The 23564-nt window shown below is 43.5% G+C and overlaps 1 protein-coding gene across 3 annotated transcripts in view; it reads left to right on the top strand.

The window, feature by feature from the left end:
- LOC100721922 (inhibitor of carbonic anhydrase) overlaps window positions 1-23564 on the top strand; it is a 62500-nt gene that overhangs the window by 18596 nt on the left and 20340 nt on the right. For all 3 annotated transcript variants that reach the window (XM_063249023.1, XM_063249024.1, XM_013159756.2), the window contains 7 exons: window positions 9550-9658; window positions 10985-11146; window positions 12320-12467; window positions 13245-13300; window positions 16117-16295; window positions 18002-18173; window positions 19107-19249. In XM_063249023.1, coding sequence (XP_063105093.1) covers window positions 9550-9658; window positions 10985-11146; window positions 12320-12467; window positions 13245-13300; window positions 16117-16295; window positions 18002-18173; window positions 19107-19249 — 969 coding nt within the window. The remainder of the gene's footprint in view (window positions 1-9549; window positions 9659-10984; window positions 11147-12319; window positions 12468-13244; window positions 13301-16116; window positions 16296-18001; window positions 18174-19106; window positions 19250-23564) is intronic.

The following is a 23564-nucleotide window of genomic DNA, read 5'->3' on the forward strand; positions in this document are numbered from 1 at the left end:
GCAAGGATTCTTTAATTGGACAACTGGCTAGACATTGGGGTTAGAAATCTTAATCCATTTTCACACACACACACACACACACACACATCCCTTCTAGCTTGATTCGACTTGATGTAAAGAGTGTTCTGGTTTATATCTAGCTGTCTTCCCAAACCTCATGCATTCGTAAGTGAGGCTTTGATGAGGTGATTGGATCTTGGGTGTTATACTCATTAAGGGTGTTGTACTGATGGGTTTATATCTATATGTGGTATCAGGAAGTAAAACCTGGTCAGAAGAGGTGGGTCACTGGGAGTGTGGCCTAGAAGGGTTTATCTCCTGCTCTCCTCTGTTGATTGCTCTCTACTTCCTGTCTACCATGTCATGAGGGTATTTTCCTCTCCAATGTCTTCATACTTTGGAATTAGCTGACTATGGACTGAAACTTCTACAAACTGTGAGCTAAAATAAACCTTCCCTCCTTAGAGTTGTGGGTGTCAAGTATTGTGTCTCAGTGACAAAATGTAACTAAGACAAAGATACATAACTAGGGAAATCAAAAAAGTAAGCAAATTTGGAAATGTAAACATTTTAAAACTATGATAAATTTTTTAAAAATAAATCACATCAGCTGTAACAAAATCACTTACTGCACTGTAAAAACTATATAAATATATAACTTAAATTTATAAGAAGTGCTTAAGAATAACAAGCTATAACCAAACCACTCACAGAAAAAAAAACATTGCAGCTAATAAACAATATAGACATTACAGGAAAAATGTTCATCCTTTTTAATAACCAAATAAATTAAAATAAACCCCTTCTGCAGTAAGTTCATATCTAGTAATGTGATGACATCTCTTTCTTTCTTAAAGTTAATTTCATTGATACTTTTTAGATGTACATAGCGATTACATTCATCATAGAGAATTTGTGTCTATACATAATATATTTTGATTCTTCTTTTTTGCCCAATCTTTTCTCCTCCCTTCAACCCCTCTTCCTATCTTATCTACAAAAATTTTGTTTCCATTTTTCCTTCTATTCTTTTTTCTTTTCTCTTCCTTCATTTCCCCTTTCCCTGTCCATGTTTTCCTTCCCATTTGAACAATTTTTTCCTGTTTCATAATATGTGTTATACCTTGTGGTCCTTGTTTATGCTTTTGGTTTCTCGCACCAGAGAAACAATGCAGTATGTATGCATGGGTGTCTAATTTATTTCACTTAGGAGTATGTTTTCAAGGTACATCCATTTACCTAGAAATGTCTCAAGTTTATCCTTTATGGCAGAGTAATGCTTCATTATTGATAACGTTTTTCACTGGTAGGTTTGCAGTGAAACTGGTATGCATTGCTATTAGCATTATAAATCATAAACTTGTATTAGGGTTATAATTTGTTTATTTCTGAACAGAATTTGGAAATATTCATTGTCACGAAGATGTTCATAAGTTTTTATTCTTAAATTCACATATATATGTGTATATTTACATGTGCGTGCATGTGTGTGTGTGTGAAGAGAAAGGCAGAGACAGACATGCATTTGGTACAGACATTTGACCTTATGCAATCACGGGAGCTGGTTGAGAAGCCTCTGTAAGGTTGTTGTCTTTTTGCCTCTGATTCAAGTTTCATTTTGCCTCTGATTTTGGAACGTGTCTGTAAGAAAAGGAAGGAAGATGTCTGTAAAATAGGGAGAAGTAAGAGCAACTTGGAACCCACGAGGATAGAATGAAACATGTGTGGGTTCCCACTGCTCTGCTTCTTGATGGGGTTCACAAGGCTTAGTGCCTTCTTGTTCTTTTAACTTTTATACTAATCCAACCTTTATCAGTTCAGGTTGGTTTCTGATATATTCAATAGTGTTCTAATTTTACACACACACACACACAAACATATGTAAAATGTATATGAAACAAAATGGGTTTGGAATATATAATTGTAATATACATTGGTATATTTTGATACCTGTATTTTGTAAAATATGTATAAGAAAATGCATATAGCATACATATCATAAAATATAAGAAAAGGAAGTAAATATATATAACACTTTTGTCCCTCTGTGTTGATGGCTTCTGTATTTGCACATTCAAGCCTCAGCAAATGTAAAAAAAAAATTTTTACCTTTTCTGAATACATAGACTTCATTCTTGCCACTAATTATATACATATTTTTTAAAATTTTATTTAAAGAGAAAAAAGAAAAAAAACAGAAAAAGGGTACAAGTTATACAGAATTTCAGAAAAAATAAACAGTAGGAAATCACTAGTTAATTGCATATTGTCATCTTAGAAATAGTTGTTGAAGTTACAAAATTAAAGCATATAGAGGGGACTTTCAAACAGTGAGACTGCAAACAGTTTTGTTCAATAATCCAACAAAACACAGTAATATGATTATCTATCTTATACACTTAAATATATATGCAGTTATATCTTTTAGAGAACTTTCTTTTCCTTTCTTTTGTACAATGACGATTACACATTTTGGGTTTTATTACTCCCACAGTTCTTATTACTTTTTTTTGAAGAAAGTAAAACCAAATGTGACATACCAGGACAGAGTCAGTGAAATCAAAAGGATGGACATAATACATAATGTAAAAACAAAATAGAAGATGATCAACAATGGTTACCATAATGCCTCGTTATCTTAAAAAGAATTGCCTATGTCATCAGTTATAATAAAATTGAACAAAACAGTAAAGAATAAGACCAATAAAACGAAAACATTGGAGACATTAGAGGACTTCAAAAGAAGATAATAGTCAACCAGAATGGGCATCGCAATGGATCTTATTGGCTTCATAGTTGTTGCCTAGACTTTCAAACTTGGTACTGTCTAGCATAACAGAATAGAGGAAAATCAGTCAAAACAAGATGGTGAGAGCAATACAGAATTTCAAATCAAGTTACTAGGAAATCAAAGTGGATTACTATAACATATCCTGCTATTTTTTAATTTATTTTTCCCTTAATTAAAAGGATAAAAATGAAAAAGTAGATAATAAAAAAGAGATGAGATAAAAAAAGAGGGCATAACAACATAGCAGTGCAGGTCAAAACATAGCCATTTCAGCAAAATAGTGTTTCACCACAAGGTAATCTTGACATAATAGTAGTTACCATAGTATCTCTTCCATTAAAATCTTTGGGTATAACTTCGTATACTGTAGCATCAAACATATCAAGACAATGTAAAACCATTCAAGAGAATGACAGTATTACAGGGTATTTAGAATCAACTAACAGAAAATAAACAATGGTTTCTGTATAATCTCCTTGTCTATAAAAGTTTTTGTTTATATTATCACATATAATAAAATCCAATAAGATACAACACGTTAAAACCGATGGAGACAGAAGAACAAAAGCTTGATGGGACTTCAAAACAAGAAGATATTAAATCAGCACTACCTATTATGATGTCTTGTTTTCTCCAAAATAGCTGTTCCTACCATCCAACCTTCTCTGCCTCATTTCTGTTGACCTTTTTTTCTGTCACTAGTTGTCAGTTTGTCCTCTTCATTTCGCTTTCTGCTCCATTCATTGTGGCCTCTCTGCCACTGTTTGGTATTTTTCATTTTTAGAATATCCTGCAGTAATCTCTGTAGAGTTGAACTGGTGGTTGCAAATTCCCCTAGTTCCTCTTTATCCTGGAAGCACCTTGTTTTTCCATCAATTTCTAGGGACAGTTGTGCAGGATATATCAATCTTGGCTGGAGGTTATTATCTTTCAAAGCTTGAATTATTCCCCCCACGCTCTTCGTGATTTGATGGTTTGTGCCGAGAAGTCTGCTGTAATTCTGATGGGTGTTCCCTTGTAAGTGATCTGTTTCCTGTCTCTAATGGCTTTTAATATTCTGTTCTTATATTGGATTTCTGGAATTTTGATTATTATATGCCTGGGTGTAGCTCTGTTTGGGTTGTAGGTGGCTGGGGTCCTGTATGCCTCATACATCTGAGTATCTTTACCTTTTGCTAAATTAGGGAAATTCTCCTGGATTATTTCTGTGAATAGCTTTTGTAGTTCATTTGTTTGAGTCCCTACTTCTTTTATGTTCTTAATTCTTAAGTTATAGATCCTCTTGTCATCTTCTAGTCTTTGCATTATTGCTGTTTGTCTTCTTGTTATTTTTAAGAAGTTTTTCATTTCATGCTCCCACCTTACAAATCTGTCCTCCAGTTCTGATAATCTATCCTTAGTTTCTTTCAAGCTGTTATGCCAGCTTTCAATAGAGTTTTTAGTTTCCTGGTAATCTCTGTGAACCTGCTTCACGTATTCTATGTTTTCTCTATTTTCTCCATCAAACAATTCTCCCATTTTTTTCTGTTCTTCCATTCCACCATCTGTTTTTTCTTGGGTGGTGCTTAGCATTTCTCTAATTATTCTACTTATTTCTTGCTTTATTTCATTAAATACTTCATTTTTGAACTCGTCTATGAGGCTCCGGAGATACCGTTTTATATCTATAGGTGCTGTGTCTGATATTGCATGTTTTCTGTCTTCATTCTCTTTTGCTTTTACCTTTCCTGGATCAGTGTTCTCAGGATTGGGGACTGAGGAACCTTTCTTGTTGCTCCCTTTTCCCATACTTTTTGTTCCTTCCATACAAGCGTATGTAGAAGGCTCAGTTTTTTTTTTTCCTCTTTGTCTGTGGTAGTTTGTTTGAATCCACCGGCTAAGTGTTCCTGCCCACTGCAGTGTACTAGGGAGACACAGATCTGGGCAGCCTCTGCTGAGCCCATCCCTCCAGATCAACCTAGTGAAGGCTTCACTGCTAGAGTGCACCGCCAGGTGCAGGGACCTGGTTTGGGCTAGCCTACAGGATCTTAGTCCATGGCATCACCAGGCCAAGTGCTCCCCACTATTCCCACTTGAGAGGGGAATATGTGACTAAAGTCACTGCAGGGCTGTGTTCCGGCTAGTCTGCCCGTTCCCAGAATGTTCTTTGTTGGAGCCTCCTAGTCTATGAAAGGGTCCCCATTTCACTCACTGCAGGTCGAGCCAGTCCCGCTCTCAATGCTGCCGTTTGGGCCAATTCCCGCTCTCAGAGCTTTGGCGTACCTCTCTCCCTGCCGTGCGGATTGGGACGCAGTATCGGCAGCAGGACATTCAAATCGCGGCTTCCAATGGCGCGGGATCCAGCTTCCACACTGAGATTTTATCTGTTCCTGTTATAGCATCAAGATTGCATTTCCAGTTGGTTTCTCTCAGCTTACTTTGTTCCTGGGTCAGCAGGGTACATCTCACCTCGCGTGGGACTCCTCACACGGCACCGCTGCTGGATTCTAAGCTGGTAATCTCAGAGAGCCTCTGTGGCTGCTGTTATTTGTCCACCATGTTCTCCTGGAAGTCCTATATACCTATTTATACAGGTATCATACCTATTTATATAGCATTTACAGCATTTAGTTATGTAAACAATTTAAAGTTGATTTAAAGTACATTGGTTATATGCAAATACTACATTCTTTTACATTAGGGACCTGAGGATCTGCAGATTTGTTTACTGTGGGAGTTCTGGGGCTAATTTCCCTGGATACTGAGGGTGACTTCACTAAATCCAGTAAAACTCAAATCACTTTGAAAGATAATTAATAAATAAACAAAAAGAATGATTTCTGGGCTAGGAATGTAGTTAGGCAGAGAAGCACATGCCTAGCAAGTGTGAAGCCCTGAGTTCAATTCCTCATACCAAAAAAAGAAAAGGAAAAGACCCCAAAAAATTTCTTAAGAAAAGAATTATTTCAAGATCCAGAGAACATGGTGGACAGATAGCAGCAGCTATGCAGGCTCTCTGCGAGACCCAGCTTAGAATCCAGGAATGGTGCAGAGTGAGGAATCCTAACCAAGAGGAGATATACCCTGCTGACCCAAGAATGAACTGGGCTGAGAGATACCAACTGGGAATGCAATCCTGGTGCTATAACAGGAACAGATAAAGCCTGAGCATGGAAGCTGGAGCCCGCACCATTGGAAGCCGCGATTTGGGTTTCCTGCCTCCACTGCTGCATCTGAATTGGCTCGGCAGGGAGAGAGATGCACAAAAGCTCTGAGAACAGGAATCTGTGAATGGAGTTAAGAGCTGGGCGGGCGGGCAGCCGTGCATCGACCTCTGGTGAGTGAGGGAAACTGGGACTCTCCCACGGTCTAGGAGGTGCCAACAGAGGACATTCTGGGATGGGGCCAACTTGCTGGAACAGGGCGCTGTAGTGACTTCAGTCACATATCCCCCTCTCAAGCGGGATTGGTGAGCAGTGCCTAGCCTATGTGACACTGCTGGCTGAGACCCAGTAGGCTAGCACAACCCAGGCCCCAGCGCCTGGAGGGGCACCCTGGTGGTGAAGCCTTAGGTAGGTTGACCTGGAGGGGCGGGCCCCGCATAGGCTGCCTGGTCCATAACTCCCAGGTGCACTGCGGTGGGCGGGAACACATAGCCGGTGCAATTCAATCAGACTGTGGCCGACAGGGAAGGAAACTGGGCCTCCTATATATGCTAGCATATATGAGGAACAAAGAATATGGGAAGAGGGAGCAACAAGAAAGGCTCCTCGGCCCCCAATCCTGAGAAACAGGCAATAGCACACACACCATCAATAGACATAAAAGGCTATCTCCAGAGCCTCATAGATGAGTTCAGGAATGAAGTTATTAATAACCTGAAGCAAGACAAAAGCAGAATAGTTAGAGAAATGCTAAGCACCACCCAAGAAAAAGCAGATGGTGGAATGGAAGAACAGAAAAAGAGGGGAGAATTATTTGATGGAGAAAATAGAGAACACATAGAATACGTGAAGCAGGTTCAAAGAGATTACCAGGAAACTAAAAACTCTATGGAAAACTGGCATAACAGCTTGAAAGAAACTAAGGATAGATTATCTGAACTGGAGAGCAGATTTGCAATATGGGAGCATGAAATGAAAAACTTCTTAAAAATAACAAAAAAATAAACAGCAACAATACAAAAACTAGAAGATGATAAGAGGATCTATAATTTAAGAATTAAGAACATTGGGGGCTGGGGATTTAGCTCAGTGGCATAAGCGCCTGCCTTGCAAGCAGGCAGTCATGAGTTCGATCCCTGGTACCGATAAAAAGGAAAAAGACAAAAAAAAAAAAAAAAGAATTAAGAACATAAGAGAAGAAGTGGGGACACAAACAAATGGACTACAAAAGCTATTCACAGAAATAATCCAAGAGAATTTCCCTAATTTAGCAAATGGTAAAGATACTCTGATATATGAGGCATACAGGACTCCAGCTACCTACAACCCAAATAGAGCTACACCCAGGCATAGAATAATTAAAATTCCAGAAATCCAATATAAGAACAGAATATTAAAAGCTGTCAGAGACAAGAAACAGATCACTTACAAGGGAACACCCATCAGAATTACAGCAGACTTCTCGGCACAAACCACCAAATCACAAAGAGCGTGGGGGGAAATAATTCAAGCTTTGAAAGATAATAACCTCCAGCCAAGATTGAGATATCCTGCACAACTATCCCTGGAAATTGATGGAAAAACAAGGTGCTTTCAGGATAAAGAGGCACTAGGGGAATATGCAACCACCAATTCAACTCTACAGAGAATACTGCAGGATATTCTAAAAAAGAAAAATACGAAGAATCCAGAAATAGTGGCAGAGAGGCCACAATGAATGGAGCAGAAAACAAAATGAAGAAGACAAACTGACAACTAATGATAGAAAAAGAGCTCAAGAGAAATGAGGCAGAGAAGATTGGATGATAGGAACAGCTATTTTGGAGAAAACGACGTCATAAGAGGTAGTGCTGATTTGGTATCATCTTATTTTGAAGTCCCATCAAGCTTTTGTTCTTCTGTCTCCATAGGTCTTAACATGTTGTATCTTATTGGATTTTATTATGTGTGATAGTATAAACAAAAACTTTTATAGACAAGGAGATTATACAAAAACCATAGTTCATTATCTGTTAGTTGATTCTAAATACCCTGCATTACTGTCATTCTCTTGAATGGTTTTACATTGTTTTGATATATTTGATGCTACAGTATACGAAGTTATACTCAAAGATCTCAAGGAAAGAGACAATATGGTAACTACTTTTATGTCGGGATTATCTTGTGGTGAAACACTATTTTGCTTAAATGGTTATGTTTTGATCTGCACTGTTTAGTTGTTATGCCCTCTTTTATTTCAATCTCCATTTTATTATTTACTTTTTTTATTTTTATCCTTTTAATTAAAGGAAAAATAAATTTTAAAAAAGCAGAATATATTATAGTAACCCACTCTGATATTTTATTAACTTGATTTGAAGCCCTGTATTGCTCTCACTATCTTGTTTTGACTGATGTTCCTCTATTCTGCTTTGCTTGATAGTACCAGGTTTGAAAGTTTAGGCAACAGCTGTGAAGATAGTGGGATTCATTATGCCGCCCATATTGGTTGACTATTATCTACTTTTGAAGACCTGTAATGTCTCCAATGTTTTGGTTTTGTTGGTTTTGTTCTTTACTGTTTTGTTCAATTTTATTATAATTGATGATATAGGCAATTCTATTTGAGATAGCGGGAAGCATTATGGTAACCATTGTCGATTACCTTGTTTTATGTTTTTACATTATCTATTATGTCCACCCTTTTGATTTAACCGACTCTGTTCTGTTAAGTCACATTTGGTTTTACTCTCTTCCAAAAAAAGTAATAAGAACTGTGGTAGCAATAAAACCCAAAATGTGTAATAGTCATTGTACAAAAGAGAGGAAAAGAAAGTGCTCTAAATGGTATAACTGCATGTATATTTAAGTGTATAAGATAGACAATGAATTACTGAGTTTTGTTGGATCATTGAACAGAACTGTTTTCAGTCTCACTGTTTGAATGTCCACTTTATATGCTTTAATCTTGTAACTTTAACAAATATTTCTAAGATGACAATATGTAATCCATTAACTAGTGATTTCCTACTGTTTATTTTTTTCTGAAATTCTGTATAACTTGTACCTTTTTTCTGCTTTTTTCCCTTTTTCTCCTTAAATAAAAAAAAAAGAATTATTTCTATAATGGGTATGGAAGTGATTCAACCTCATTTCTGAGAGGACGCTGTGGAGTTTCTGCTTCCCGTAGAAAGAAGGGAACCCTGGGCCGACAGCTTCCTGTAAAGGTGCCTCAGATCTGAGAGTACATAACATGAGTTACTGCGGGCAAAACATATTCTACAATTCACTCACTTATCCAACACTTACTGAATACCTACCTGTGCTAGATGCACTTCTGGTATTAGGATTTGGCAGAGAGTAAAACACACAAAAATGTCCTCAATTTCAAGGAGCTTATATTACACAGGGAAGGACAAACAACGAACTAAGTATGTCAGATAATTGATAAGGCTTAAGAAGAAAAAGTGGAGATGATAGTTTTATGAATGAAGCCAGTGACATTTGACATAGACCAGGGAAGGTGATGGAGGTCCATTGCATTCAGTGTTTATGGAACAAACATCCCTGAGAGAGGACTAGGGGAGTCTTCCTCAGAGATGATGGGTGCCATTCATGGTCTAATCTCTCTTTCAGGCAAACAAAGCAGATGCTGTGACCATTGATGGAGGTTTGGTGCTTGAGGCAAGCTTGGCCCCCTACAACCTGAAGCCCATCGCCGCAGAATTCTATGGGTCTAAAGATGGTGAGTTCTCCCTAGGCACCCAAGCTGTGGGTGTGACACTACAGCCACTGGGGCAGTCGGGGACTCTGACAGCATCCTCTTAACAGAAAACAAAGTTTCTGGGAGCTCTTTGGATGGATGGAGGTTGTCACTGACCCACAAGGACTAGGCTATAACTCTTCCTAGGCAACTGCAACCTTTGTGCATCCTAATGGAAATACCTTTGGTGCTGTGGGGATATGCACAGCCTGGAAAGGAGGTGCAGTCCTGAGTCCATCACTCCTAGGCTGCCCATCTCTGGGAGGAGAACCTGAGGGTCTGACTGCTTCTTCTCTGTGCTGTCTCCTCCTTGGACTGAAGTATACAGGCCTTGTATGTTTTGAGGAGATTCTTGGGGAGACTACGAATGGACCTTTGCCTCTTTCCCACACTTTTCCACCAGTGCTGTCAGTGTGGGAGCACAGTCCACCTCTAATTTTCAGGGCCCTGGCACATTCCTAGGTTGCTCCTGCATCCTTCCTCCCATGCTTTGTGATGGAGCTGTAGACAGAGAAGTAGAGAGGCCGTGACCTCAGTGCCTAGGAGCTGAAAGTCTTTCCTGCAGACACCTGCAGGCCCTGTCAGAGTGGGAGCCTTCAAAATTCCCATCTCTGCTGGTAGAAAAATAAGTACAGTTGCCTTTACAATTATGGTGGGTTCATGTCTAACAAACCCACTGTAGATTGAAAAAGTTTAAGCTTAAAATGCATTCAATACATCCAACTCACTAAACATCATAGCTTGCTAGCACAGTATTAGTGTTTCCCCTGGTGATCACATGGCTCCCTGCCACTGCCCAGCTTCATGAGATAATTGTACCACATATCAATAGACTGAGAAAAGATCAAATTCAAAGAATGGTTTCTGCCAGGCGTGATGGTGCACGCGTGTAATCCCAGCACTCAGGAGGCTGAGGCAGGAGGATCGTTGTGAGTTTTGAGACCAGCCTGTACTACAAAGTGAGCTCAAGGCCAGCCTGAACTACATAGTTAGACCCTGTCTCAAACAAAGGACAAAATCAAAAACAAAAACAAAAAAACCAAGAAACAAAGAATGGTTTCTACTAACTACGTGTTGCTTCCACACATTGCAAAGTTTAATAATCAGAAGCTTAGATATTGTAAACCAGAGGCTATCTATGTGTTGATTACCTTAAAAAGTTCAGTTTTCTCTTTTGTTTTCTCTGTGCTGACCAGGTGAGGGTGTGAGATGGTAGGATCTTTCAAAGGTCTGCATTGCATGCTCTGGAAGCGCAGTGGTGAAGATGTGCCATCTTCCTTTGTTCCTTCTTTCTCTGCTCCTCTGCAGATCCACAAACTCACTATTATGTTGTGGCTGTGGTGAAAAAGGGCACCAACTTCCAACTGAACCAGCTCCAAGGCAAGAAGTCCTGCCACACGGGCCTGGGCTGGTCTGCTGGGTGGATTGTTCCTATTGGTCTGCTGCTTCCCTCTGGTTCTCTTGAAGCAGGTAAGCCGGGAGGCATTGGGTGTCCTCAGACAGTGCTCCTACACTAGTTGCCCAAATGGGCCATGTGTGGACCCTACAGTCATTGTCACATGTATATGTTCCATGTTTTCCAAGATGGGATGAGGGTGTGTGCACCAGCAACCCATGGAAGCTGGCGTCCTCAAGAAAGGTGCTTCTGTCTCTCTGAGCTCCTGTTGGTCCTGCCTTCCTGGGGCCCCAGTAGCTTGGCTTGACAAGGAGCCATCCTTGAGGCCCACTTATGAAGATTACCTTCCTCCCAATTTCCCAGCAAGTTTCCCTGGGGCTTCCGATCACACTGGCAGCACCTCAGGCCTCCATGCCTAAGGTGAGGACTGGGGATGCAGGCACAGGAGGGATGGCTACTCAGGCACAAACTTCTTGTTCAGTTAGGATGGTCAAGGTGAGCCCTGGGCACCTTTTCAGCCCTTGAAGATGATGGTCAAATCCTGCTGTCTGCAAAAGTGCATCTTCCTGAGCTCTGCCATTATCTACAATGTTCGTGTTGCAGCCATGACAAGGACAAGTGGCTGCAGGGATCTGATGAAGTGCTGTGGCCTGGAGCACATATCATTCCCTTTCGTGGGGTGTTTACCTGCCTAAGTGATAGGTATTACTGGACATCTGTCTGAGCAGTTGTCCATTATGCCTCCTGCCCCATCACTAGCAACCTGTCCCACCTCTGTCACAGAAAAGGGACCCCATGAGCCACCCCAGCTCCTGGGTGCAGAAGGAACATGCAGGGGGCCTATAGTCTATGATAAGGAAGGATTTTTGGAGACTGGCTGGCCTGCAGGTGTTCCTGCCCTGTTGGGATTACTGTCTGCCTTCTTAGGACCTGGGGTTGCTGAGCTGGCAGAGTGAGTGGAACTGGGCCATGGCTTGATTCAGTGTAGGTCAGCCGCTCTCACACCTGCAATGGGAAAACTGGAAACATTTTTGTAGACCTGAGCCAGGAGCCCACATAAAACAGTGGCACTGTGGGCATCACTCACTCTGGCAGGCTGCACCCAGCTGGCCATGCACTCTTTTCTCCCAGCACCACTCTGGGAAGTCGGCAGACCTCGGGCTCGTAGGGCCACTCTCTCACATGTGTGCATGTCCTGAGGCCCTTGCGGGCTCATACCCTGTGGTCCGTGTGTCTGTGTTGAGCAGGAGCAGCTGAGTTCTTCTCTGGCAGCTGTGTCCCCTGCACAGATGAGAAGAGGTTCCCCAGACTGTGTCAGCTGTGTGCAGGAAAAGGGACTGACAAGTGTGCCTGCTCCTCTCACGAACCATATTTTGGCTACTCAGGTGCCTTCAAGTGAGTGAGATCCTCTGGTCAGCCTCCCATTGCCTTTTGGGAACAAGAGCACAGAGTGGACAGGGCATGCCCTAGGGTTCTACAGGGTCATGTGATAGCCTGGGTACTGGGTGCTTCCCTTGGTCTACCCTCACTCCAAACCTGTGTGGGATCCTCAGGTCTCCCCAGAGCTTGGTGCCTGCTGTGCTTCTCTCTAGGACCAGGGATCAGACTGGGGCCTGAAGACCCAGACCTGGGCTCTTGGTGTGGCCAAAGGCCAAGGCCTCCCAGTGCTCCTCCTGGTTTGCATCCCTTGTGTCAGGGACCTGAGGCTGCCTCAGTCCTCTGCAGGTGCCTCTTTGTACTCTATGCTCTGTAAGAGAAATGGCTGCTGCTCATATCTAGAGAGACACTGATTGGAACCCAGGGCTGACCAATGTGCTGGTCATCCATATATCTGACTTCAAGCCTTTAGTCAAAAGCAGACAAAAAGCCCTGTTTCTTTTAACTGCTTTCTAAGAGGAAGGTAGCATCTTTCCCCCACCCCACCCCCATTCCTCCACAGGGGTGCCGAGGATGTCCTTCTCTGGGGCTCCTGCTAGCTTCAGATCTGGCACTGGCTGTAGCATACAAAGGCCACTCAGAAAAGTGTAGCCTCTATAAGAGGAATTGGTTCCCAGGAAACTTTGGCCAAAGCCCCATGAGCCAGTAGCCAGGCAGACCCTCAGGGTTCTGCACCAGAGACAGGTGAGGCCTGTGCCTGAGGTGAGGGCCTGACCATACTGTCCTGTTCCTCAGGTGCCTGCAGGATGGCGTGGGGGATGTGAGCTTCGTGCGGCATCTGACGGTGTTTGGTAAGTGCTGGGTAAAGAACCAGGTGGGCCCAGCTCACTAGGGAGACTGGCTCTTGCCCCAAGTTTTCCTTACATCTAGAGATGAATGATGGTGAGGGGTTTAATCCAGAGGTGAGTTTGTGTGTTTCTGTTGTTTGTACTTTGGTGCCCAGTTTGTTTCTCTTGGCTCATCTCCTGTTGAACACCTTCCTGCATCAGGGACCTGTGTCTACCTCTCTCCACCATCTCTCAGATCCCTTCAGGGACCTTTCCATGAGTCCAGTGAACAAGTTTTCAAAACCTTTAAACTGCTAACGTTTTGCTTTGTGCTGGAAATGAAACCCAGGACCTCCCACGTGCTAAGCTAGTACAATATCACTGAACTATCTCCTGGCTCTAAAATCAAATTTTAATAACCAGTTCTCCCACTCATTAAAAATTTAATCACAGACAAATTTACATTTCATTGTAAATTTCTATGTGCTCCAAATACCTTAAGCCAATACATCTTGAGAAACACAAATATTTCTGAGCATGTCAGCACATTTAGAGTTAAATTTGTACAAGGCATTGTTACCACTGACAAAAAAAAATAGCTCCCATGTTGTTGTGTTTTCAGCTGTGTGTGAGCATGTGTGAGACAGAGAGAGAGAGAGAGAGAGAGAGAGAGAGAGAGAGAGAGAGAAAGAGAGAGAGATTAATGATTTAACCAGGGCTTTGTGCATGCTAGATAAGAAAGCCATATTCCCAACTTTAGTTCTCCATTTGAAAAAAATGCCTTTTTAGTATTCTAGACAATTTGCTGGAAGTAGACCAATAAAAGAGCATTTTAGCTAAGTAGAGTTTGCAGGTTCTCGGTTTTATATCGAGAGTTCATGTTAATGATCTATCTATCTATCAAATTGATGTTCATTGTGCTAAGCTCACTCTGATAACAATGTCTGCTGTGTGCAGGGGTTTTCAGACCTCACAAGCTACGCTGGCTTTAGTCCTTACCACCTCGGGTCCTTTCCTAACTGGTGACATCAGTGTCCTTGTTCTCTTTTCAGCCATGCACAGTTCACTGTCTCCTCATTATCACACACTGACCTGGTTTGTTCACTGTTTGGCAATTGATGCGTGTCTTGTTAGCAGCAATTTTAATCAGTGGGGTCACCTCTGGGTCTCATCTTCCAGAATTAAGTTTCTCCAAATGAGCATCGTTATGTCCTGTGAATGCTCCAGTTACTGCAGTTATGTCGGGGCGGCAGCATCTTTCAGCATCGCCAAGAGCTTTAAAAGGTGCACTTTGTTGCAGTGGCATGTTGTTCCAGGCCACCCTGATTTTTTGTTGAAAATCCCTTTTCTACTCTTCTGTAAGACACCCGCTTGCCTTTAAGGAGAATCTTGGGGGAGACTCCATGCGTGGCCTTCAGGCTGCCAGGGAGTGCTGGTGGTGAGCCACGGTCTGCTGCTGCCACTGCTGGGCCTTCAGGTGACCAATGTTCAAATGTTACTTCTTCCTGAGATCATTGTATCATATTGGTTCTTTGTACTTAATGCTAACATTATTAAATCATGTAATTTTTTACTTTTAATACACAAATTTTAAATTAGTATTATTTTTTTGAGACAGGGTCTCACTGTATAATTCAGGCTGGCCTTGTATCACTACATAGCCTAGGCTGGCCTCAAACTTGTGGCGATCCTCCTGCTTCAGCTTCCCAAATTCTGGGATTACCGGTGTGCGTCACCATGCCCAGCTTAAGTTATTTTCTTCATAACATGCTGTATTAAAATTGTAATCATTCCCAGGCTCTAGTTGTACCATTTATCTTCCCATGTGAGACTGTATCAACTTCATAGACCTTTAGTGTCCATTTGCCGGGACCACCAGAATGAAAACTGGGTGGTTTAAGCAATAGACATGTACCATCTCATAGTTCTGGAGGCTGGACTTTAAATGTGTGGGCAGGGTTCATTTCTCCTGAGGGCTGTGAGGGTGGCTCTCTCCATGCCTCTTTCCTAGCTGACTGCTGTCTTTGGTGTTCCTTGGTGTGTAGACACATCACCCCATCCTCTGCCTTCACGCATGCATGGTGCTCTCTGCACATGCATGCCTCATCCACATTTCCCTTCTTCCAAAGACATCACTCGTATTGGATTAAGGGCCCATTCTACTTCACTATGACTTCTTTAATTGCACCTGCAAAGAGTCTTTTCCTAAATAAGAAATGTGGGGGAATATTCTGAGCCACTGGAGATTAGGACTGCAACCTATAAATGTATTGAAGCTGTGATACCTTTTAATACCTATGCAATGGGAATCAAGAGGCCTCTTCCTTCTCAGCCTGCCCACTGCCCCCAGAGAAAATGCTGCTGTTTTGGTGGGGGAACTGGATTGTCCTAGCATGGCAGTGTATCAGACTCACTGAGGCTCTGACCAGTTACCTCAGCTCCCTGACTCTGGCTCCTCATGTCAAGAATGGGCTAATTATAGGCCAGTTGTTGTGAAGATGACATGAAGCCAAGCACGGATGCCTCGAGCACAGTCTTTGGTGGACCATGAGTGCTCAGTAAGCATTAAGTGTCACCCTTCTTGTTGGTGGAGCTATAGAGAAGCAGGGCAGTGGAGTGGGGGAGGCAGGCATGCCTCCAGGCCCTGTGTCTACCCCAGCTAAGGGTGAGAAGCCTTCATCCCACTGCCAAAACTGCCAGTTCCTCCTCAGTGTGAATGTGTTTGGAAGAGACTCTGTCCCAGTCACCTTCAGGTTACACATTTTGTGGTTGAGGAAGGAGGGGGCACCGCAGCTCATGGCTCTGTGTGCAGTCCCCTCACCTGCTCTTTCCCTCCCCAGAGGCCCTGTCTGAGAAGGCTGACAGGGACCAGTATGAGCTTCTCTGCCCCGACAACACCCGGAAGTCAGTGGATGAGTATGCGCAGTGCCATCTGGCCAAGGTCCCTTCTCACGCTGTTGTGGCTCGGAGTGTGGACGGGAAGGAGGACTTGATCTGGGAGCTCCTCAGTCAGGCCCAGGTATCCTCACCTGCTGTCCTCCTCTCCTTCTTGGATTTGGAGTTTGCCCTCTTGCTTCCTTGCCACTCTAGAAAGTACTTGCAGTGCATGAGCCACTCCCCTGCCGAGGCATTCGGTCTGCCTTCCTGCAGATTGCAGGGATCATAGAGCCCTTGACTGGCATCACCAACCCAGAGCCTAAAGCCTCTCTGTGGAAGCTCCTCTTGCCTCACTTTATTGTTTTCAGTTCCAAACAGGTCCATAGGATACAACCCAGATGTCCCCTCCTCCTCCAAGAAGTGCTCCTCTTACCCCACTGGCCCTTGATCTCTCCCTCCTGACTTCTTTCCCTTGGGTCCCAGGGCTCTCCTGCACCAATGGCTGTCTCTCCCAGCTGGCTCCTGTTCAGCACCCTGTCCCATCTCTGTCAACACTCTCTGTTCAGTGCTAGGGGATTCAGAAATGAACTAGACAAAGATTTGCCCTTGAATCACTCAAGATGACCATGGGAGACACAAAGAGTACAGCAGCAGATTGCAACTGCACTGTCTGGGTTCATCTAGGACAAAGTAGAAACTGCAGAAGAGAGAGAAACTGATTGGAAGGTTTTATCTGGGAAGATTCCTGAGCCCTGGGGAGTAAGCTGTGTGCACCCAAAGGAAGTGTGTGTTGGGGGAGCAGTTACCAGGGAGGACAGCAGGTGATAACTTCACACGGAGCCTCTGCAAGAACAAAAGCAATCATTTAAAAAACATATAGGCAGGTGCTACTATCAGCTGCAGTCAAGAATGGCTTTGGACCGGGCAGCAGGTGTCATAATCAAAGGGCCTTTTGCTTTATAGGCCAGAAAGAGAAAGGGACCATTTGATAACACAAGCCCTCACATGCCCTCATTCAGTGGCAGGCCTGGGATGAGGTGACAAGCCCAGGATCCTGCCGTCTAGCCCTGATGGCCTGGTACTGGATCACCAGCCTCTTCCAGATGAAGACCACCCCAGGGCCTGGGGCAGTCAGCAAAGGACAAGACAGCCTTGACTGCTGCCCCATGGGAACACAGAGCAGCAGCCCACATTGGATAGGGGTGGCTGCCTGACCCTCACCCACCCCTTCACCAGATCTAGGGGACAGCCCCTGGCAGTGCTGTGTAACTCTCGAGGTAGACAGTGAACCGTTCCCTGGAGATTTGATGATGCCATGAGCAGCAAGGGGAGTGGACTCCCTGGCCTCAGTGTTCATGCTCGGCTCTCATTGTCACCTGTCCTTGTCTGTGGGGAGCTGCTCTAAGACCCCATGGATGTCGGAACTGTGAACAGTACCAAACTGTACACAGATACACCCCCAACTCCTTATGGGTTATGTCGCCATAAACCCATTATAACGTCAAAAAATAGTAAGTTAAATTATCAAAATCAGGATCATCTGTATCATATATATCCAGAGCTACAATAGTTTATTTTATAAATAAGGCAGTGTAAGAGATTATAACAATATGCTGTAATAAAAGTTATTTAAGGCTCATTGTTTCTGGAGTTTTCCATTGAATAATTTTTAGAGTGCTGCGAGCTGCAGGTTACAGAAACCACGGGAGGCGTGACTGTGGATCAGAGAGGAGAGAGTTGACCGGTGTCCCTCCTCCCTGTCTGTCCCTTCACCTGGTTTCAGGTTCTTTTTACTTTTACCTCATTGTCAACCCTTCTCCCTCACTTTTTCTGTTACCCTTGAAACAGAAATACTTTGGAAAAGACAAGTCATCAGAATTCCAGCTCTTCAGCTCCCCTCATGGGAAAGACCTGCTCTTTACCAATGCTGCCCATGGATTTTTAAGGGTCCCCCCCAAGGTAGACGCCAAGCTGTACCTGGGATATGAGTATTTGTCTGCCATTCAGCATCTGAAGAGAGGTATGTAAGGGCCTTGGAGGGGTCGGGCCAGCCTAGGCAGCGTGACAAGACAGGCGAAATTGGGGCTCTCCCAGTGCCTGTGAGACTCACCCAGCTTTACTGGCCCTCAGAGTCCACAGGAGCCACCAGGTGAATTGGGTCAGGAGGAAACTATCTGTTGAGTCTAAGTTACTTAATTACAAAAGATCCTTTTCTTTCTATTCTTCCCTACCTCTTTCCAACTCTCCTTCCTCTTTCCCTTCTTCCCCTTTCTCTTCCCTTCTGGTCCTCACACATGCTAGACAAGTGCTCTATTGCTGAGCGACCCAGCCCCCAACAAAACGGTGTTGAAGACCTTAATATTGTAGACAACCTGCTCAGCTCCAACTCCATTTGACAGGGACAGTAGTCTAAACTGAAGTAGGACCACAGCTACTTCCATGATCAGATGCAGAACTAGAATAGAATCCCAGGTCTTTAGCTTGGCTCCTTCCTTTTACTGGATGCCCAGTTCATTTCATTCCCTTTTCTCTATTTTTTCCCCTCTGTATAGTTAATCCATAGTTATTGAGCATCTACAAAAGGGCAACCCAAGTGTTAGATGTGGTGAGTAAAGATACTGGGTGAGAGGGACAAGCAGTCTACACCCTGAAAGGATGACACCTCACTGGGACCTCCTCCCTGCATGGGGAGCCCAGCCCTGTGAGGGAAACCCCAGAAGGCACTGGTTTGAGCTGGAGCTCAGAGAGGCCCTGTAGGAGGTGAGGCCTGGGGTGAGGTGCACAGGAGCAGGGACCTCTGCCTTCACTGCTCTTCCTGAAAACTGAACACTAGGAACACAGGAACAAGGGAATGAGACAGAGAGAGGATAGCTCTGCTGCTATCAGGAGACCCCTGTTGGGAAGCATTGCAGCCATTTGGGCCTCCCTTGAATCCTGCTCTACTCCACTCCAGGTGTGGAAGTCTCCCAGAGGGTGCAGTGGTGTGCAGTGGGCCCCCACGAGAGGGCCAAGTGTGATGAATGGAGCGCGTTGAGTGGTGGCGCCTTGGTGTGTACCACAGAGGAGACCCCTGAGGACTGCATTGCTGCCATCATGGTAGGAGGGCCCCACTTCCACAGCTGAGCTCAGCTCCTCAGATGCTCTGTGACTATCCAGTGTGGCAGGAGAGGTCTTCTTCAAGTGCCTCCTCCTCAGCCCCCGTACCAGTACTTCTTGTTCACTGGCTGTCATTCTCTAAACCTCCACTCTACCACCTCTTGCACCCTTTCAGCTCAGAGATGGCTGAAATTCAGTCAGCCCAAGACCTGTACTCCTTGAGCCTCGACTGGGGAGTCCAGCAAGTGTGGGCTGTGTCCTACCTAGAAGCCTTGGGAAGCTAGGGTACATTCAGGGTGCAGCCAGAGTTAGTGTGGGCTGGGAATACCGAACAATATTTTCAGTTCTCAATTTTATTTCTGATCCGTAAAAAATTACATAGTGATAAATGAAAAATAATTAAAATAGCTCATAATTTTATCATTCTGAGGTCATGATGTAATTTATGAATGATGGAGTTGTGATATTAACTTTCCATTTCTCCCTGAGCAATTAATATTTTTGTGGCTGGGAAAGATACATTTGTAAATGAAAGACTGATAAACCTAGGAGATTACAACAGTCTTTCTTAACATGAGAGTTTCTAATTTTGCTAAACCCGCTGGCACCAACCTATAAGCCTGAGACCTTGTTAGTTACACAATCTCCTAAAATTGTTAATTGTAGGGGTTACAAATGGATCACTCAGGACAGTGTCTTGGAATTAGAGGGCTTGGCTTATTTTTCCTATCAAGATAGAACCAGTCAAGGAGGCCCCTGTTATACACTGAATTGATACGGTTACTGGAGGATGAGATGTTAATGAAATTCCCTGGAAGAGCTTGGAGAGTTTATGAGTAGTTAGGATTGGGGAAGAGACTGAGATTTCCAAAGGAAAGGACAAGTGGAGTGAAATTTTCATTTGTCTCAGGTGAGATGCTATAATTGATCTCATGAGATTGATATTCTTGGGGCTCTTGATAATAATGGCTTAGTTTCACTGAAAAGTGTTTTCCCTAAAGGAACCATTAAGTGTCGTCTCATGGTTATGTCAAGGTGAACTTGAAATAAAAAGGAAGTTTCAAGGGTTTTAGGACCAATAATTGTGTGGAGAGTTGTAGGGGATTTAGAGAAGTTAATAAAATATGTCTGAAAGAGTTTGGTGACCCTGTCTGCCAAGGTTGTTGGGTATTATTTAAGAGGGTGTTGGTTGAATCATTAAAGGTTGAGTTTAAATCTTGTTATACAGGAAGTTGTGTCTGAGTGTTTGTCCAGGTTGATTTGGGGGTGAGGATTGCATATAAGCTGTAGATGATAGAGATAGGCACAACCAGAAATCTTGGGCCAGAGAGGGATTTGTTCTGTTTAAAATGTCGAAGGTGAGATTGATGGAATGTTCTAAATGTTGAGCTAGAAGTAAATCTTTTTGGAACTGGGATTATCAAACAAGAGAATGTGGTGTCTCATCATTTTCTGGTCTCTGGGACACAATTCCTGACACCTACAATTTAAAAGGAGAAAAGCTTATTTTGACTCAGATTGTAGATTTCAGTCCATTGTCAGCTGGCCCCAAGGTAGAGTAGCATGGGAGAAGGGCATAACCAAGGAGAATGGCTCATGGCATGGCAAGCAGCCTGGGGGAGGAGAGATGGAGACAGACTTTCTAGGTTGCACCCCCAAAGTCCCACCTCCTCTGACAAGGTTTTACCTCCTCATATCACATATAGCCGTAAACCCACCATGGATGTGATACTGATGAGTATTACACCTTCATGATCCAGCCACCTCCTCAAAGCTCCATCTATGAGCACATGATGTAACAGGGAGTATGAGATTGGGTAGATCATGGTGAGTTTGGGGAGGAATGAACTGAGACCTAGTGGTGTAGAGAGGCCTCTAGTGAGGTCTCTAGTGAGGCCTCTATGGCACCTCCAGTTGGGAGTCTTTGGGGAGTAATAGAATAAGGTCAGAGAGGAGCAGGGGATGGGTCATGGTCTGACTCACATTTACCTCATGTTGATCAAACCATTTCTTTTGGGATAGCATTGAGACAGAGATGTAGGCATCAGGAGTTGGGATTTCCACCTGTGGGAAATGTGTAGAGTTGGGGTTTTTTATCCTTAGTTCTAGTCTGGAAAAACTGATCCATGAGGGAAGACCTGAATGTTTTGTGGCCGTCTGTGTGAAAGGGAAAACTGTATAGGGTCCTTGCCAGGTTTGCTTACAGGGTTTGGGACTGAGGGTTTTGGATGTAGGTACTGTCCCCGGTAGATAAGGGAGGGAGTGTTGACATCAGGTTTGGGGAGTAAAGTTTAGGAAGGTTTTGTAGAAGTGGGGTAACTAGGAAGAGCAGTGGTGGGTTGTGTTTGAAAAGGATGTATTGGAGGAGTGTTGCCAAGAACAAAAGGATGCCCATAAATCCATTGGAAGGGGCTGAAGAGATGAGGTGAGTTGGGGTGGCCTGATGTAGGGAAGGCAATGGGTAGGAAATCTATCCACATAGGTTTGGTTTGTAGCATGGCTGTAGTGAGGTAGAGTAGGCTGTAAGGAATGAGAGACACAGACTGTGAAATGTTGGAATAGAACACATCTGGGAATTTTCTAATTAGGAGAGCTGCTGCCATTAAGCTGTGAAGACAGCTTGACCACCCAGGACCACCTTATTAAACTGTTTTGAGAAGTAGACTATAGTATTTTTGTGCCAAAAAAACTGAGCTAGGAGCCCAAAAACGAAGCCCTTTTTGGCGTTTATATATAGACAGAAAGGTTTTCTGGGGTTTGGGAGATTTCATGTTGGCATGGAAGTGAGGGCCAATTTTAGTTGGTTGAAAGCAGAAGACAGAGGAGGGAGAAAAAAGGAGTGTCTGGAGTCTCTTGAGGTAGCATCATACAGAGCTCTGCTCAGCGATAAGCTGAAGTTTAGAATCTCCAGACAAAAGTAATCACTGAGGGCCAGGATGTAGCTCAGGTGGCTCAAGCACTCTCCTGGTAAGTGTGAGGTTGTGAGTTTGATCCCTGGTACTAAAAAATAGAACAAAATAAAATAGAAACAGTTAATCACTGAGTCCCCCAAAAGGAAAAGCGGTCAAATTTTGACTATGATAGGGGATCTGAGAGATGAGGGTTTCCTGGCCTTGTATGATTCTCTTAAGAGTAGAGGTGATGTGAAGTCTAAGGTAGGTGACCTCAATCTTAAACAAGCGGGCCTGTCTGAAGATACCCAGTATCTCTTTAGTGTTGGGAAGTTTAGTGTTAGCAGTATCTGTTGTGCATAAGAGAGAGAGAAGGGCTGTATGGTAATAGGTCATCATCATATTGGATAGGCAGCTAGGGTTTAGGGGAAGAGATAAGAGGTCTTTGGTTAGTGTTTGTCCAAAAAATTATGGTTGTTGCAGAATCCCTAAAGGTCAGTTTAAGTAAGTTGTTGGGAGGTTTTGGTGTAAAGATTCTTCCAGATAAAGTAAAGGGATTTGGGGGAACTGGGGTCAAGAGGGATGGGAACAAAAACTATCTTCATGGTCAAGAACTGTAAAATGGGAGGCAGTACTGAGAAAACAATGCTGTGTGGATTAGGCACCGGGGGGTGATAGTAAGAAGGGTTCATTGATAGTGTGTAGGTCCTGGACTACACAGTAAGTTCTATTTGTTTTTATGGCTAGGCTAAGGGTGATGTAAGGAGAACTGATGGATCTAAGAAGCCAAGGGAGAGGAGTTTGGAGATAGTGGACTGGGGTCCCTGTGCAGCCTATGGGTTAAGGAAATATTCTGTCTTGTTGGGGAAGAGGCAGGGTCTTTGAGGGTAACCTTGATAAGAGTGTGATGAGAAGCAACTAAGGAGTACTGAGCTTTCCAGCTGATGTGGTTGACTTGTTGGGGTAAAATGGGAGGTGAAGTTCGTGGAATCTGGGTTGAGGAGGGGAGGTGAGCTAAGGAGAAGGAGCATAGTCAAAGGTTGGGGAGCGCTGGATGGTTGTGGGAGACTGTACTTTTGAAAGTATATCTGGTCCCATTAATGGGATGGGACAGGTTGGGCGTGCTGGGAAAATATGTGAAAATTGTTGTTTTCAAGGTGCAAGGCAGGGGTGTGGTACAGAGTGGTTTGGAGATAAAGCCATCACCGCTACAGTGGAGACAGAAGAGGGAACTAGAAGTCCACATATTTCTGTAAAACCAAATATGATATTCCTGTATCCAACAGAAAAGTGATTACTTTACCCGCTACCTTTAGACAAATCTTGGTTTCTATTTTGTGGATGGAGGTTCAGAAGTTTTAGAACTGGGGTCCAGTTACTTGTCAACAGCAGGTCTCAGCAGACTGGGAATGAACAGGATATAA

This window comes from Cavia porcellus, unplaced genomic scaffold, assembly GCF_034190915.1.
Source record: "Cavia porcellus strain 051 isolate PalLab524CR breed Dunkin Hartley unplaced genomic scaffold, mCavPor4.1 scaffold_5, whole genome shotgun sequence".
Lineage (NCBI taxonomy): Eukaryota > Metazoa > Chordata > Mammalia > Rodentia > Caviidae > Cavia > Cavia porcellus.